The sequence below is a fragment of the Lottia gigantea genome (assembly GCF_000327385.1).
Source record: "Lottia gigantea unplaced genomic scaffold LOTGIsca_51, whole genome shotgun sequence".
Taxonomy (NCBI): domain Eukaryota; kingdom Metazoa; phylum Mollusca; class Gastropoda; family Lottiidae; genus Lottia; species Lottia gigantea.
In genome coordinates this window covers 1,700,192-1,715,953 of record NW_008709752.1, presented here as the reverse complement: position 1 = coordinate 1,715,953, position 15,762 = coordinate 1,700,192, and the positions used below count along the sequence as shown (strand labels likewise).

Here is a 15,762-nt window from a genome sequence, read left to right as displayed (position 1 = left end):
TACGCTGGCACCATCAACCTACACACGAATTGCTGAACAACTACAATCGAACAACGCCAAATATCCACTCAAACGAGTAGTCGTCAAAGACATCAGCATACCCAGTCGTCGACGTTTTCACGTTTTGGATAATTTATTCATCAACGAAGTCTTGCCTAAACGTCTCATTTTGGGTTTGGTGGAGAACGATTCTTACGACGGCAATTCCATCAAGAATCCATTCAAGTTCCATCATCATCGATTAGAATACATCAAACTGATGAAAAATGGCGATGTGGTGGAAGAATATTTCATGGATTTTCCAAACAAACAAGCCACAACACCATATTTAGATTTGATGAAAAGAGTAGGAATACTCAACAGCAAAGAAGATTTGGATATGTCTTACAACGACTATATTAAAGGCTACACTCTTTTTGGTTTCGATTTAACCAATGACCACGGAGCAGATCAAGTCAATTTTCACCCCAAGTCGTCTGGAAGTTTGTCTTTGGAATTGAGATTCGAAAACGCTCCACAGAATCCACTTAATTTGCTATTGTTTGCTGAATACGACAATGTCTTGGAAATCGACGTCAACCGCCAAATATTGGTGGATTGGTAAACCTTTGTATACTGCACAGTTGGAGGAAGGATTGGGTTGTCATATCCCTGAACAATTTGGGGGTGTCCTGGCTAGAAATCAATTACAGACGTTAAAACCAACCCACTATCCCATGGCATACGTCGTTAACACCGATGACGAAGACCAGCCTGGAAAACATTGGACCGTGTTTGTCTGCGAAGAAAACCATAAAGATTTTGCCGACTTTGCTCAACGTCAAGGACCAGTACGACACAACTCCCAATGGATTCAAGGACTCCAAAGTGTTGTGTGTGGTCATTATTGCCTATTTTACCTGTGTCATAGATTCCACGTACCCACATCAAAAGCCTTGTCGGTGTTTAAATCGAATCTGACTGAAAATGATCGTTTAGTACATGCTTGGACCCATGACCATTTTCCCTGTTTAAGATTTGAGGATGGCCAAACTTGTCGAAGATTTATGGATGTAAATACGTTATAGTTATTGTTATAGTTCAATTCTTTAGTTTATTATGTTATTATTGTTCATTGTTGATTGATTATAGTTGAATAAAGTTTAAAAAAATACCACGTGATCTTTTTTATCCAATCCAAATCTCTTTCCGGTTGACAGCCTATAAAATCGCAGCCATTTGTCTTTGGCCATTCATTTGCACCATGGCAGCCCAACCTATGATTGTTGTGCAACTTGTGGAAGTGGATGACAGTCCTGTCAAAGTATTTACCCGCAATGGTAAAACTGTCATCATCACTCCGGATGACATCTACCTTTTGGAAGAGTCGGCGGTGAACGAGACACCTCGAAGACGGAGAATCACTCCAAAGCTGTTAGCCAGCGTCCGTCAGAGGTTCCGTCACAGAGTTCGTCGAAGGCTCTTCTAAAAGGAGTGAGTTAAAAAAACAGCCCTTTTCAGGGCTACCTAATCAAAATAAAAGAGTTCCCTTTTCCTTGGGTTTTACCCCTTGAGATTTCCCTTTGGGATTTCCCCTTGAGGTTTTACCCTTGGGATTTCTCCTTTGGATTTCCCCTTGGGATTTCCCCATTGGGATTTCCCCCTTGGGATTTCCCATGACGTCATCGGGATTCCCGTAGGGGTTTCCCCAATGACGTCATCTCCCTAGCAACGGAAGTCACGCATGCGCATCCTTAAACCGGATGTGACGTCATCCCTAGCAATCATTATGACGTCATCCGTTGCCTAGCAACCAAAGTTCCTAGCCCTATCCCCCTACTACTCTATATATGACTTCTCTATATATTGCATAGTATCGCTAATATTGTGTAGTAGGCCATTATAACTTTCAAATGCTAATAATTATGGATGCACATGAATTTGAAGGCTTAAATTTCAATGGTGTTTTTGAGACTTATCCAAATCAACCCACGAAAATGAAGCCTGTGCCCCTTTAATTGCAAAACTGGAATATAATTATAAAATATTATTTTGAATTAAAAACTTGAATTTCCACCCGGATGAAAATGAAATTTCACTCAGGTGGTAATTCTATAATATTTATCTAAAAACTTGAATTTCCACCCTTTTCACCCAGATGATAATTCCTAAACTTTGAATTAAAAAAAAAACGAATTTACACCCGGGTGGAGATTAATTTTCACTCTGGTGATAATTCAATAATATTTAATTATTTTTTTTCTAGAATTATCACCTAGGTGAAAATTATTTCCGTCTGGGTGAAATGTATTTCCACCATGGTGAAAAAGTTTTTAATTACTATATATCATTGAATTAACCTGATTTAAATTCAAAATTATGTTTTATAATTATATTCCATTTTTCCATTCAAAATAAAAAAAAATAATCGATGTCATATACGAACCACCGTAGATAAGGTCTAATATTTTCGATATGAGATATAGAGTATACTAGGGCCGTTTATAGTTTTTTATTAAAGCGAAGCAATTACATGCTATAGCCGTATAGAACAATCGAACATATATACAATAACAATATAGCAAAAAAAAATAGTAAAAAACCAAAAAAGAAAAACATTGCAATGTACACATTTACCAACAGGCAAACCAAATTACATATACATTATTCATATAAAAGTTGATTTCTCATGGAATTAGCTTGGAAGATAAATTTACCTAGATTTAAAAGTTCTCTATCTGTTTGTGGGGTCATTAATCTGTTCATTTTGTATAAAGATGGAAATGACCAGAATTGACGGTGGAAAAACTGACGGCGAATTATATTATAAGTTGGACAACATAAAAGAAAGTGAAATTCATCTTCAATGTACTTAGACTTGCAACACAAACAATATCTCTTCTCACGAATAGTTTTATTGAAACGACCTATTTCAATATGGAGTTTCAGATTTCCGACACGAAATTTACAAATAAGGAATTTGAATTTGTCACCGATGTTTGCATCAAGATACGATTCGAACTCGAATGAAGATTTATAATTTTTATAGAACCGGAGCTTGCTGGAATTCTCGAGATTCGAATGCCAAGTTTGAAGATACTGGTCTTCAATTCGCCTTTTAATCTCAGATGGGTTGAAAAGCTGAGGGTTCTCAAAGACAAATGTTAGCCCGAGTTCGTTAAAAAGAAATTTAATACCAGAAACCCAATTACGCTTGCCATTCATTTCATCTTGACATAGAATTTTATATACACCAAAAATCAAAGGATTGTCAGAACAAACGACTTTATACCAGAATTTAAGAGACGTGATTTTGCGCAAAATTGACAATGGGAAAAGACCAACTTCTCCCAATGCTGCTGCTAGCGGGGTGCCTTTTCCTAGACGGAGAATGTACCTCACGAAATCGTTTTGAATATTTTCTAAAGAATTACCAGGAAGCAGACCCCAAACCTCGGATGCATATGAAAGTACAGATATTACCGTTGACTTGAATAACAAGCATTTGCTAGATGTATTTAAATAAGAGGATTTTAACATAGAGATGAGAGAGCCAAGCGCTTTTCTACCCTGGGTTGCAATTCTCTTATGTGCGCGATGGAACTTTCCATTTTGAAAGAAGAGGATACCAAGATAAATATACTCGTTTACGATTTCGAGATCGATCGATTCTAACTTGAATGTATAATTCGCAGATAGTTTACCACGATGAAATATGACAACTTTGGACTTATTAACATTAATTTCAAGATTCCATGAGCGACAATACTGACTAAATTTATCTAACAGTGTTTGGAGTGCTGAAGCAGAGTTTGCAAAAAGTGCCGTGTCATCAGCAAATAGCAATAAATAAACTAATAAATCACCAATCTTTACATAATCAGGATTATCATTACAAAGAAAATCCTGGAGATCGTTGATAAATATCAGGAAAAGCAGAGGGGACAGAGGTTCCCCCTGCTTAACTCCTGAATGACTACAAAACTGCTTCGACAAAGAACCGTTGAACCTTACAATTGAATTAACATCTTTATACATGGATTTGATCATTTTTATAATTTTACAACTAACTCCAAGGGAGTTCAATTTAAATAACAAGAGTTGTCTGTCCACATAGTCGAAAGCCTTTTTTAGGTCAATAAAGGCACACATTAATTTTTTTCTATTGTTTAGAGAATGGCTTATTATTCCATCGAGAACAAATATTGCATCCACAGTACTCCTATGAGCTCTAAATCCGAATTGACAATTATCGAGGAGCTCATTTGTTTCGCACCATTTGGTGAGCCGGCGATTCAAAATAGTTGAAAATAATTTCGCAAATATATTTATAACACAAATTCCGCGATAATTGTCAACCATGTTGGGGTCACCATTCTTTGGCACGGGAACTATAATACTGCTACACCAAATTTCCGGATAGCATCCCGAGTCAAAAATTATATTGAAAACCTTGCGAAGAAACGGAAGTAAGATGTCCGAACTTTCGATGAAAAATTCATTACAAATTTGATCGGGACCGCAACTTTTGTCGTACTTAAGTTTTCGAATGGCAAATAAAACCTCATCAGAGCTTATTTCGTAGTCAAGTGACCCAATACATATATTGTTGGTGTTTTCAATGGCAACATTATTAATCTCTGATTGATGATTATATAACGCACTGAAATGATTAAAGAAATCAGTAGAAGTTAAACTTGATTTGCGAGTAAATCGTTTTTGGGTTTTCAAGGATTTCCAAAATTCTTTTGGGTTTGATCTATGAAGAGCACTGAGTCGCCTACCATATTCCTTACCGAAACTAAATTTAGCCCGGCGTTTTGTTCGATTGAAAAGTTTTCTGTGTTCACAGAAAATTAATCTATCATAATCTGTACGCGTCTTTACGAATCTGTTTCGACTCCGGTTAAATTTAGACCTAGCTTTCCTACAATTAGAATCATACCACTCATTATGTTTCAATTTGGATGAAAAACGTCTAGAATTATTCCGTATTTTTTGTTTGCGACCGAAGCATGATACAGAAATATCATAAAATAGAGAAGTTATATTCTTAACAAGTATGTTAACATCGTTACAACTAGCATAGGAGTCCACTAGCTCATTTAGTTTTATCAATTGGTTGGTTAAAGATTGCCTGAATTCATCGGACCTTTTAGAATCCCACTTAATGAAAACAGTTTCAAGACTTTCGGGGGGACGTTTCAAGTTCACAGTTTCAGGATTATAGTTAAAACCAAAGGATAATGCACAGTGGTCTGAAAATTCTGATGCGTTTTCAACAGTAAAATTGGATAAACATTCAAAAGAGAAGGGATCTGCTAAAACATAATCAATGACACTGGAACCTCTTGAGGAATTAAAAGTAAATTTACCAACATTAGAGTCCGACCCCTGTCGGCCATTCACAATCACACAACCAATTGATTTACATAAATCAAGTAGTTTTCTACCGAAGTTGTTGACAACAACATCCTCGGAAGATCTATCTTTATAATTTACAGAGACATCACATTGATCAAAAAAGCTGTTCGAAATAAACCGGTCATCACTTAAGGGGAATATCTGATCAGAGACAGTACTGGTTCTGCTATTTAGATCGCCACAGACGATAATACTGCCCAACTTTTGGAATTCCAAACAAGTTTGATGAAGCTCAAGAAAAATGTCAAAATCACACAGACTGTGAAAAGAACTGGATTCGGGAGGAATATAAACGAATATGATGAAGAGGTCACTAGAGATATTAGATCGAGATACACTACTGATTTTGAGTACACACAGACCCCAGGACCTTTTCTGCACTACAGATATGGAATTTTCGAACGGATACATAGCAAATACTGCTAGACCTCCACATATTACACTGCGTTTACCTAAATGGAAGGCATCACCACGATTAATAAAAATCCCCGGAGAGAATCCCTTTAGAGCTATTTTGTCACTGTCCTTCAACCACGTTTCCGATAAGAGAAGAATGTCATACTTGGAAATATAATTAAGAAAATAGTTATCGTCAGCCAGTGATTTTAGGCCGTTAATGTTCCAGACAGCAAATAACAACTTCTGGTTCACCCATGGAATGTGCTAATGGTTGCCACCCGACAAAATCGTACCATCTGAAGCCTCTCTATTAACGATAGAACCAGAAGCGGATGTAGCAGGTGCAACATGTCTTCGACCGTTTGTGAAAAAATCAGTTATCTTCGGGACGGGAGTCGATGTGGAGGATGGTCCAGTATTAAACGACAAGTTAGAGGGACCAGGCATCGTGGTTGGGACGGGGTTAGCCGCTTGACTTGGCACTCGGATATCTCTTGGGTTAGGTTCCCTCACGATATTTTCGTTTGTTTGAGGCACTGAATAGTCTAATAAAGGAACGACAAATTCTACCAAGTCAGACTCAGATTGTATGGTTACAATCTTATTCTGAAGAGTTTTGATGCAGATCCTCCCGTCATAGGTCCAACAGCTGTCGATCAGCTTCTCTTTATGAAGATCACGCACCCGTTTGAAAATACCTGCACGATTCTTTGTTAAAGCCTCATTAACGAAAATCTTGAAATTTCTGTCACGGTTGTATCCTTTCAGATTCGACTTCTTGCCAAATACCAATGCACGACATCGATAACTAAGGAATCTCACAATTATGTCACGTGGCCGATTTTCCTGACGAGGACCTACTCGGTGACTTCGACCAATATCATATAAAGTGATATGTATATTGTCCTTAAATAGAATTTCATTATTCACAATACTTAAGATAATGTCGTCTGTATTTTCGTTGGCCTCCTCAGGGACACCTGAAAACTTTAGACATGTTCTTCTGGAGTATTGCTCGAGATCATCGATCCTATCTTCAAGCTTTGTAATCCTTTTCATAAATGGCTGAAATAATTCCGGATCAGGTTTTAGTTGATTCACAATGTGCGACTTAGCAGCTTCACTTTTAAGGAGATTGGTTATGAAAATCTTTAAAGAGTTATCGTCCTTTAAAAGTTTGTCCAAAAATTCTGCCGAGGACTCAAGTGAAGAATGGGTCTTGCCCGTTTATTATTGCCTTTCGTTCCGGTGGTCTTGCCACGAGTCATGGTTATCAAGTGGGATCTTCAAAATACTGGATAGTTAATTAAATTGGAGTAAATGTTCACAGTACGTATTGGTCGAATGTCGAATGTCGAAACAAGTTCGACCGAAAAAAGTTGTACACTTTTATTTCGTCATTCGCTTAAAATATAAACGTTCAATTAAAAATTATACCTATTGTCGAATTCCTATCCCCACAGTGATTATCTTTAAGACATGATTAATAGAATAATAGGTTGGGGACTTCAAAACAGATGTAAAAACCGAACCACTCTTTGTTTACATTTGACTCACTTGATTACGTTTATTAGTTAAGGTTTTCATGTAATACATGTAGCTTGTGAATCAGACGTTTGGTTTTTTATTTTTAATATAACTACGGGGAACCCAAAGGGGAATTGCTGAATTAAAAATCACAGGAACATCTTACTTTTATGTACGAAACCCCCAGTCACAGGGTTTATAAAATTCAACAGCTGATAGAATTTCATCCTAAACCTCTATAGCAAAAGGGTCGAATATCTGATTCGTCGGATGCCTTCCCTGACAGGGGAAACGGCTTGAAAAATCCAAAGGTATTGCTGGGATTGAACCCTGGACCTCTAGGTTAGCGAGCAAGCGTCTAAATAGAAACGAAAAACAGACACAGAAAAACGACTAGGAAACGACCCTAAACTATTTTGCTATAAAGTCTAAGCATACTAATCAGGCCGAAAAAGTAATTACTTTTCCAAAAATATGCATTTGGAAGAAGTTCACTTTAAGGGTTTGGTTAGGAGGTTTTCTAGCCTATTTGTGTGTATCGGAGACACTTCCAACTTCTATTTTTGTTAGTATAAAGGGTTATAAGTCAGTGAATATTTGTTGAATAGAACCGAAATTCAACATTGTCCAAGATCTTATGGATAAGTACTACACACAAAATTTTATTAAAATCCGACCAAAACTTAGGCCTCTATCTTGATCACAAGGCATTTTTCAGCATATTTTGGGTGTAAAACTCCATGAAGATTTGTCGAATCGTACCCGAATTCAAACTTGTCCAAAGTCTTATAGATACAATGCTACACACAAAATTTTATTAAAATCCGACTAAAACTGTAGCCTCTATCGCGTTCACAAGCCATTTTTAACATATTTTGGGTGTAAAACTCAGTGAATATTTGTCAGGTCGCACTCAAATTCGAACTTGTCCAAGATCTTATGAATGTAATCCTACCTACAAAATTTTATTCAAATCCGATTCAAACTGTAGCTGCTATTGTATTCACAAGCCATTTTTCATATATTTTGGGTGTAAAACTCCATGAATATTTGTCGTATCTAACCCAAATTCGAACTTGTCCAAGATCTTATGAATATAATCCTACACACAAAATGTTATTCAAATCCGACTCAAACTGTAGCTGCTATTGTAGTCACAAGCAATTTTTAATGTTTTTTGGGTGTAAAACTCCATGAGTATTTGTCGAATCTAACTTAAATGCAATGTTACAACCTATAATCCTAATTCGAACTTGTCCAAGATCTTATGAATATAATCCTACACACAAAATTTTATTCAAATCTAACCAAAACTTTAGCTTCTATCGCGTTCACAAGCCATTTTTAACGTATTTTGGGTGTAAAACTCATTGAATATTTGTCGGATCAAACCAGAATTCGACTAGTCCAAGATCTAATGAATTTAATTCTACACACAAAATTTTATTCAAATCCAAGCAAAACTGTGGTCTCTATCGCGTTCACAAGCCGGGCGGACGGACCGACGGACCAATGGACGGACAGGGGCGACGGCAATATACGACCACATTTCAATGTGGGCGTATCAAAAAGGAAGTGTATAAAGAACCGGATCCGGTTCCCTACTGATTGGCTAATTTGATCACGTGGCTACATATCCGGTTTCTGACATTATGTTTTTTTAGGTGAGCGTGGTTTTGTAAAAACACTATAGAATTGAAATTACGAAAGCACAGGCCGAGGATAAGATAGCAATGTATAGGTATTTTTTTAGGGTTAGGGTTGTTAGGATTAGCTAATCACTAACGATATCCGGTTCCGTAGTATTAACAGAATAACAGAAACTACGGAATCTGGCGGAAAGTTCGAATGTCTCAAATAAAAGTTGGAAGTGTCCCCGATACACAGGCTAGAAAAGCTCCTAACAATCCCTTTAATGACCTATACGCCTTTCATAGTTTCCATTTTGTCTTTGATATAACGCACATAACCCACACCCAATTCAATTTGATGTATAACAGTGTTTACCCCACTACTTCATTTCATCTGATGACGACATAATATGATTTTAAAGAAGTGAGTTATACCATAATATCCTTTTGTGTTTTATATGTATAACATTGTATAACTAATTTTGATTTATCAATAAACCTTTTCACAAAATTCTATTAAAAAATCGACCAAATCTGTGGCCTCTTCTCAAGCCACCTTGAACGTATTTGTGGTGTATCAAGGGTTAATTTTCCGTGAATTTGTCGAATCGAATCGAAATTCGAACTTGTCCAAGATCTTATGCATATTAACCTATAACACACACAATTTTATTAAAATCCGACCAAAACTGTGGCCTCTATCGCGTTCACAAGCCAATTGTGGACGGACGGACCGACGGAGAGGGGCTACGACAATATACGACCACATTTCAATGTGGGCGTATAAAAATGATTACCGGTTTTTTGGCCTGATTAACATGCTTAGGTGGAATGGGGAAGGAGAGGGGGGGAGGGGTTTATACCTATATTTTGTAGTCATCAAACAATTTAATTGTCTACTTACCTCGTCATTTTGCATTTTAGCTATGGTCTCTGCTTCAATTTTCAAAGATTCTAGAAAGAAGGAAAACGGACTGTCTTCGGCCATACTGTCCGATTCATCAGATTCGTGGAAATTTGTGGGATTAGTAGACCTACTCATAGCTCTGACGGTATAAATACAAATGGGTGATCTGCAGTTCGTAACTCGAAAATAAATGTTTTATTACGAGATAGTTAAGTCAAAAAAAATGTCTTAATTTCTAAATAGGAGATATATAAGACGAAATAAAATGGTTTTTTTTTTACCAATGTCATGTCCCCAGAGCGCTGTTGGTTCCATTTAAAGAAATGAAATTTAATATCCAATCAAGATATCTTGAAATTAATGTCTTAATTTCGTCTTATTAACATAAATTAAATGATAATAAAATAAAATATTTGTTTTAAATATTATGGCCCCAGGACGCTTCCGTACTAGACCGCTCGATTTTTATATTGGACTTTAATTATGAATTCGCTCGTTACATCTACGGAATCCCTGTCAATATCATCAAAAACAACCGTTGAAGATCTACTGAATTTTACAAAAGTACAAATACATACCTTCCTCAGGTTAAATCACATGAAAATAAGTGGAAACAAACTGACACTTGCCCAGCGTGTTGTTGATGCTATACGAATGCAGACGATCGCTGATTCTGTTGAGAAGTCTGATACTGATACAAACGTTGATAATAATATCAACTCGTTAAGTGCGGACGGCGCCCGTACCATATCAGAGCTATCATCACGCTGGATGGGAAAATCTTTCCATTTCCCTAATGTGACCATCAATGACATTGAGAAATATCTCCTTCACAGTAGCCACAGGACGGAAGATGCTGGTAAAATGCAGTATTATAGACAGTATATCAGGGGATTGAACTTTTACAAAGGTTATATTCACAAAATCAGGATTAATGAAATAAGCGACACTAGTCAACTGTGCTACATACGTTCAAAGTACTATCCATCCATGCAACAAGGTGTATATGAGCAGTGGATGTTGGTAACAAAGGATGGTCCCTTTCAAGTTGTGAAAGCGAATTGCACATGTCCTGCAGGGTAAGTAAAATACCACTTATTAATTTGAAAAATGTATTGCCCAACAACTTTAATTCCACTGTTGTTATCTGTGTTCAAAATGAACCATCACATTTTGTAGGTTTCAAATTCAAGGGGTATATAGCCTATGAGATCTCACTGTTATAAGTCAATCTTTGTATTGTAATTCAATATCCAGTATAATTATTGGAGGATATTCAGACTCATACGCTTAAATGTAGTCTGGATATCATAACAGAGTAATGTCCCTTTAAGACGAATTGACCAAGGAGGTCGTTTAGTCCTATTCTATGATTTAATCTAGTCCGCATGTCTTGAAACACTGCTGTGTATATAATGTTTAGTTTACAATATAATTAATACTTTAATGAAGTCTTCTCTGTTATAACATGTTCACCAAAGAACATACCAATTATATGCACTAGGTTAACGAAGGAAGCATCAATAATAAGTAAGCCTACTTTATAGTATTTAAATGGCATAGTATTTTCTATTGTATACACAACTGATGTTGATAGTAACTGGTAGTAAAATAGTTACAACATTTATATATTTCAGCTGTGGAGAGGGACAATACAGTGCATATATCTGACATGGGCTTAGTGCTTTGCGAGGAATTTTCATATTTTGGTGCAAGTCCAGATGGATTAGTGAGCTGTGGGTCCGACCAGTATTTAATAGAAGTTAAATGTCCATACAAATAGTGGAACAGTTCATTATTTTTGCTTTGTCAATGACAATGGAGATATTCAGCTGAAGGTATTATACTCAAATTCAAAGTCAAATGGGTGTTTGCAAATTACAAAGGTGTGACTTTACAGTTTATACAGTGACAGATTTTGTTATAACTGTTGAATTTGACAAGTTGTTCTGGGAAACCCTGCTACATCAGCTGACAGCATTCTATGTCAGTGAAATTAATCCAAAGATATGTTAGCTAGGTTAGCTTTAGCACTGATACTGGATAAGAGTGATTTTGTGTCGACGCTTCATCAATTTGCATTTGACTACCATAAAGTAATATGCTTCTGTAATGTGAACTTTCATCCTGTAAATTTATTGAACAACAATATAAATTGAGAAATTTGTAAAGTGGTTAAGTGGATTGGCGGAAAATAAGTCAATAGACTTGGGTGATCATGTACGAGTGTCCGTTGACAAGAAGTATCCAGGTGTGGACATACGGAAATTTTATTGGTGCGAGGAGAAACAAATGTTGAAACCCTCCAGAAAAGGGTATCACTTGAGTATCGATCAATTTTTCATACTCAAGGATTGTTTTGGTACCATTGGGGAAACATTGCCTCGTGTATGGGAGGCGTTACAGGATTGTAAAAAAGTGATTGGTTCTACATTGTCCCCGTAATGAATAAATATGACTGGTATCAGGGGTTAAGAACATTAGTTTAAAAAATGGCTCTTTTAGCGGTAACTGAAATTTTCGATGACTATCAAGTGTTATTTCAATGATGGGAATGTTACGGAAGGGGCTATCATAAGCCTGTGTAGAGACAGTGCCCGACGAAAAGTGACTTTTAAACTATCGGTAGACGAATTGAATGATGAAAAGTATATTGTACAACCCGAAGTTGTGATAAGGGAGGTGATCAGTGAGACTCTTTCCTGTATTTTTAGCGAGATTAAGCATGTGGTACTAACGAGAAAGCATTGGAAAAATGGGCAGGTCACACATTTCACCATCCCAGAAAATGTTTTTAACGCTGTGGTTAAAACGTGGACAAATGATTTTAAGTCAGGCTCGTTATATGGTATACGTCTGTCCGTCAAGATCATCTTCTAAAGCATCACCAAAAGACTAGACACTAACGGCCCAAGGAGAAGAATGGCATACAGATGTGAAAACATGTATAGCAAACGCGTACAATAAAGGATGGGATCAGCCCGATTGCTATGGCAGTCAAGTAAGAGTTGAAGGAGTTTATTTGGAGAGGCCCGGTATAATACCAATGAACAGTAGTCAAGTTTTGCGAACGATGTTTAAAACAGGTTTTGGGTGCACATTATTGTCCATCGCAAGATGTAATTGATCTAGTAGTTGCTATATTAGCGCACATGACTAATGAGAAAATTACCATGTGCATTACAGAAGAATGTGATGGATGTGCCGAAAGTATCAACAATCAGCTCGGTCACAGCTGCCTAGGAATAAACGAATTTTAAGAAGAGCTCGATTTCGTTGAGATGTATTTCGAAGAGTGTTTTAAAAACTTAACAAAAAAAACTTTCATGTTATTTCAACCTCTACTGTTCGAACAAAGGTCCGATCTGTTCGATACTGCAAAAATGCATTGGAGAGATTTAGTACTTAAAAAAGTGAGGGGTCTAATTAAATATATTGTAAAAAAAATGAGATGATGTTTTCGTCAAGGATACCAGTCTGTTAACAGCGATATTCAACCTGTATGTCATTTTGTATTACTTTATTTCTTGTATTTATGTATATAAAACTAGTATTTAATATAATCTTATTTATTTCGGTACGATGGATGTGAGGCTTCAAACATCTTTTACTTGCATGATTGTAGGCCCCACACAATCGGGCAAATCTCGCCTGGTGGTAAAAATGTTGAATCGTTTGGTTGAGACATTCGACACCGTACCCCAGAATTGTATGGTGTTACGGAGAATGGCAGGCTCTTTACGCAGAAAATCTTAGAGTTGGGGTAGAGTTTGTAGAGGGATTCGACGTAACGATAAATGATGGTGAATCCACATTGATAATAATTGATAATTTGATGGATGAGACGAATGAAACAGTCTCTAAGATGTTCACAAAAGGATCTCATCATAAGAACGTCTCTGTTATTTATTTATTTCAAAACCTCTAAAGGCAAATTTTTTTGAGCGATTAAATAAAAAAATTATAGATCAAAATCTGAAGAAGTAAGAGTCTAACATTATCAGAAAGTTTTAATTATGAAAAAACTCGCAAAAAAAAGAAGAAAAAAACATCTTAATTTCTAAACGCTAAAACTATTTTAAATCAGATGTTCGGAGTTTTTTTCTGTTTGGTAAATATTCGGATTTACGCAAATGTAACTCCAGATTGAAGAGAAAATATTTCTCCTTATTCTGAAAGTTTCAACTAAAAAATTTTTTTTAATGTAGAATACCGAGGTATTGACCCTTTAAAACAAAATTTAGCTCCGGTCAATTCGCTACTAGAAGCGATCAGATTTTTTTTAGAAATGTTTTCGAGTTAACTTTTGCTTTTCGAACTTTAACATGCCTTACTATTATTATCGAAACGAATGCATCGATTGTTTTTTCTTTTCTTTTTTAGTATTACAAAAAACAAAACAAACAATATGGATAGAGAGGATGAAATTCTTTTAAATGCTTTAATGGACTACGAAAGGGGACTAATTGATGACGATGAGCTGTGGTCGAGCCCATACGAGGGTGAAATGGACAATTTCGACAACAACGAAACAGCGATACCCCCTAGTGCCCAATCACCATTTGAGGTAGGGATTTTCTGTGTTTGCGTCTTTTATTATTACGCTATTCTACGATTTCATATACGATGTGTAAATTTAAAAACAATATTCTGAATGTTCTTATTTATTTTATCACAACAAAAAAAAACGTACATTTTTTCTTTTTAAGATTATTATCCTCTCAGATGATGAATATGATGATTCTCAAGAAGTAATCCCACCGTCCCCGTTTTCACCTAAACTTTTTTCGGACAACGAGGTAATTCGATTCCGTTTTTCATATATGGTAATGCAGAAAAGCAGGACGTAAAACTCCATTTCATTTCATATATATGGTAAAAATAAATAAAATTAAAAAACGGATTCATTTTATTTTCTAGACAATAACGCCGCCGCCGTCTTCACCTTTTATTGAAGTAATTTCCAGCGACGAAGAAGGAGCACGTAATGCCGCACCCGAAAGATTGTCTGGACAGGTAAATATAGATTTCACTATACTGAACGTCAATCGTCTTTTTTTTTTCTTTTGTTTCATTGCGATTTTATTAACTTTTGTTTACATCGTTATTTTCTATTTTATTTTTAGCAAATCCCCGTTGCCATTTTTAGGCAATATTATAGTTTTTCGCCCCTATCGAGGATGAGGCGTCATGGACACCTCCGAATATCATCAGTTTAATCGAAAGAATAGGTGTCCTTTACACAGAAGATGTGATAGAATGTCTGCTTTCGCAGAGATTTCTTGATCAGTTTTAAAAAAAAAACGTTTATCATTATTTACTGTTTTTTTTATTATTATTAATAGCGTGGTACAGGTGAAGAACAACAACAGTTATTCACGAACACCTCCGAATATCATCAGTTTAATCGAAAGAATAGGTGTCCCTTACACAGAAGATTCGATAGAATCTCTGCGAAAGCAGAGATTTCTTGATCAGTTTAAAAAAAAAAAACAAAAAAAAAACGTTTATCATAATTTACTGGTTTTTTTTTTATTATTTTTAATAGCGTGGTACAGGTGAAGAACAACAACAGTTATTCACGAACACCTCCGAATATCATCAGTTTAATCGAAAGAATAGGTGTCCCTTACACAGAAGATTCGATAGAATGTCTGCTTTCGCAGAGATTTCTTGATCAGTTTTAAAAAAAAACAAAAAAAAAACGTTTATCATAATTTACTGGTTTTGTTTATTATAATTAATAGCGTGGTACAGGTGAAGACCAACAACAGTTATTCATCCTGGAAACGGTGAGGAGAGGGTATTCGGCAAAATTTAACGTTTACACGGAAATAATGCAAGTAAGGATTAATGATAATGCTGTCGTAACTCAATGGCTTGAACAATTCATTA

At 36.0% G+C, this 15,762-nt stretch overlaps 3 protein-coding genes across 3 annotated transcripts; 2 read left to right on the top strand and 1 right to left on the bottom strand.

Annotated features, from left to right (window-relative positions):
- Positions 1–557: 557 nt before the first annotated feature.
- On the top strand, positions 558–1,067 carry LOTGIDRAFT_165490 (hypothetical protein; the record flags this gene model as incomplete). The annotated part of the gene is made up of 1 exon (XM_009062502.1): positions 558–1,067. One exon carries the CDS (start codon positions 558–560, stop codon positions 1,065–1,067), a length of 510 nt encoding a protein of 169 aa, XP_009060750.1.
- A 1,576-nt stretch (positions 1,068–2,643) lies between these two features.
- LOTGIDRAFT_165489 (hypothetical protein) lies at positions 2,644–9,948 on the bottom strand (the record flags this gene model as incomplete). Its single annotated transcript, XM_009062501.1, has 4 exons — positions 2,644–3,468; positions 4,432–5,855; positions 6,096–6,708; positions 9,865–9,948. 4 exons carry the CDS (start codon positions 9,946–9,948, stop codon positions 2,644–2,646), a joined length of 2,946 nt encoding a protein of 981 aa, XP_009060749.1.
- Positions 9,949–10,350: 402 nt separating this feature from the next.
- On the top strand, positions 10,351–15,341 carry LOTGIDRAFT_165488 (hypothetical protein; the record flags this gene model as incomplete). Its single annotated transcript, XM_009062500.1, has 5 exons — positions 10,351–10,946; positions 14,251–14,434; positions 14,577–14,666; positions 14,788–14,883; positions 15,213–15,341. The coding sequence occupies 5 exons, from the start codon at positions 10,351–10,353 to the stop codon at positions 15,339–15,341; spliced, it is 1,095 nt and encodes a 364-aa protein (XP_009060748.1).
- Positions 15,342–15,762: the final 421 nt, after the last annotated feature.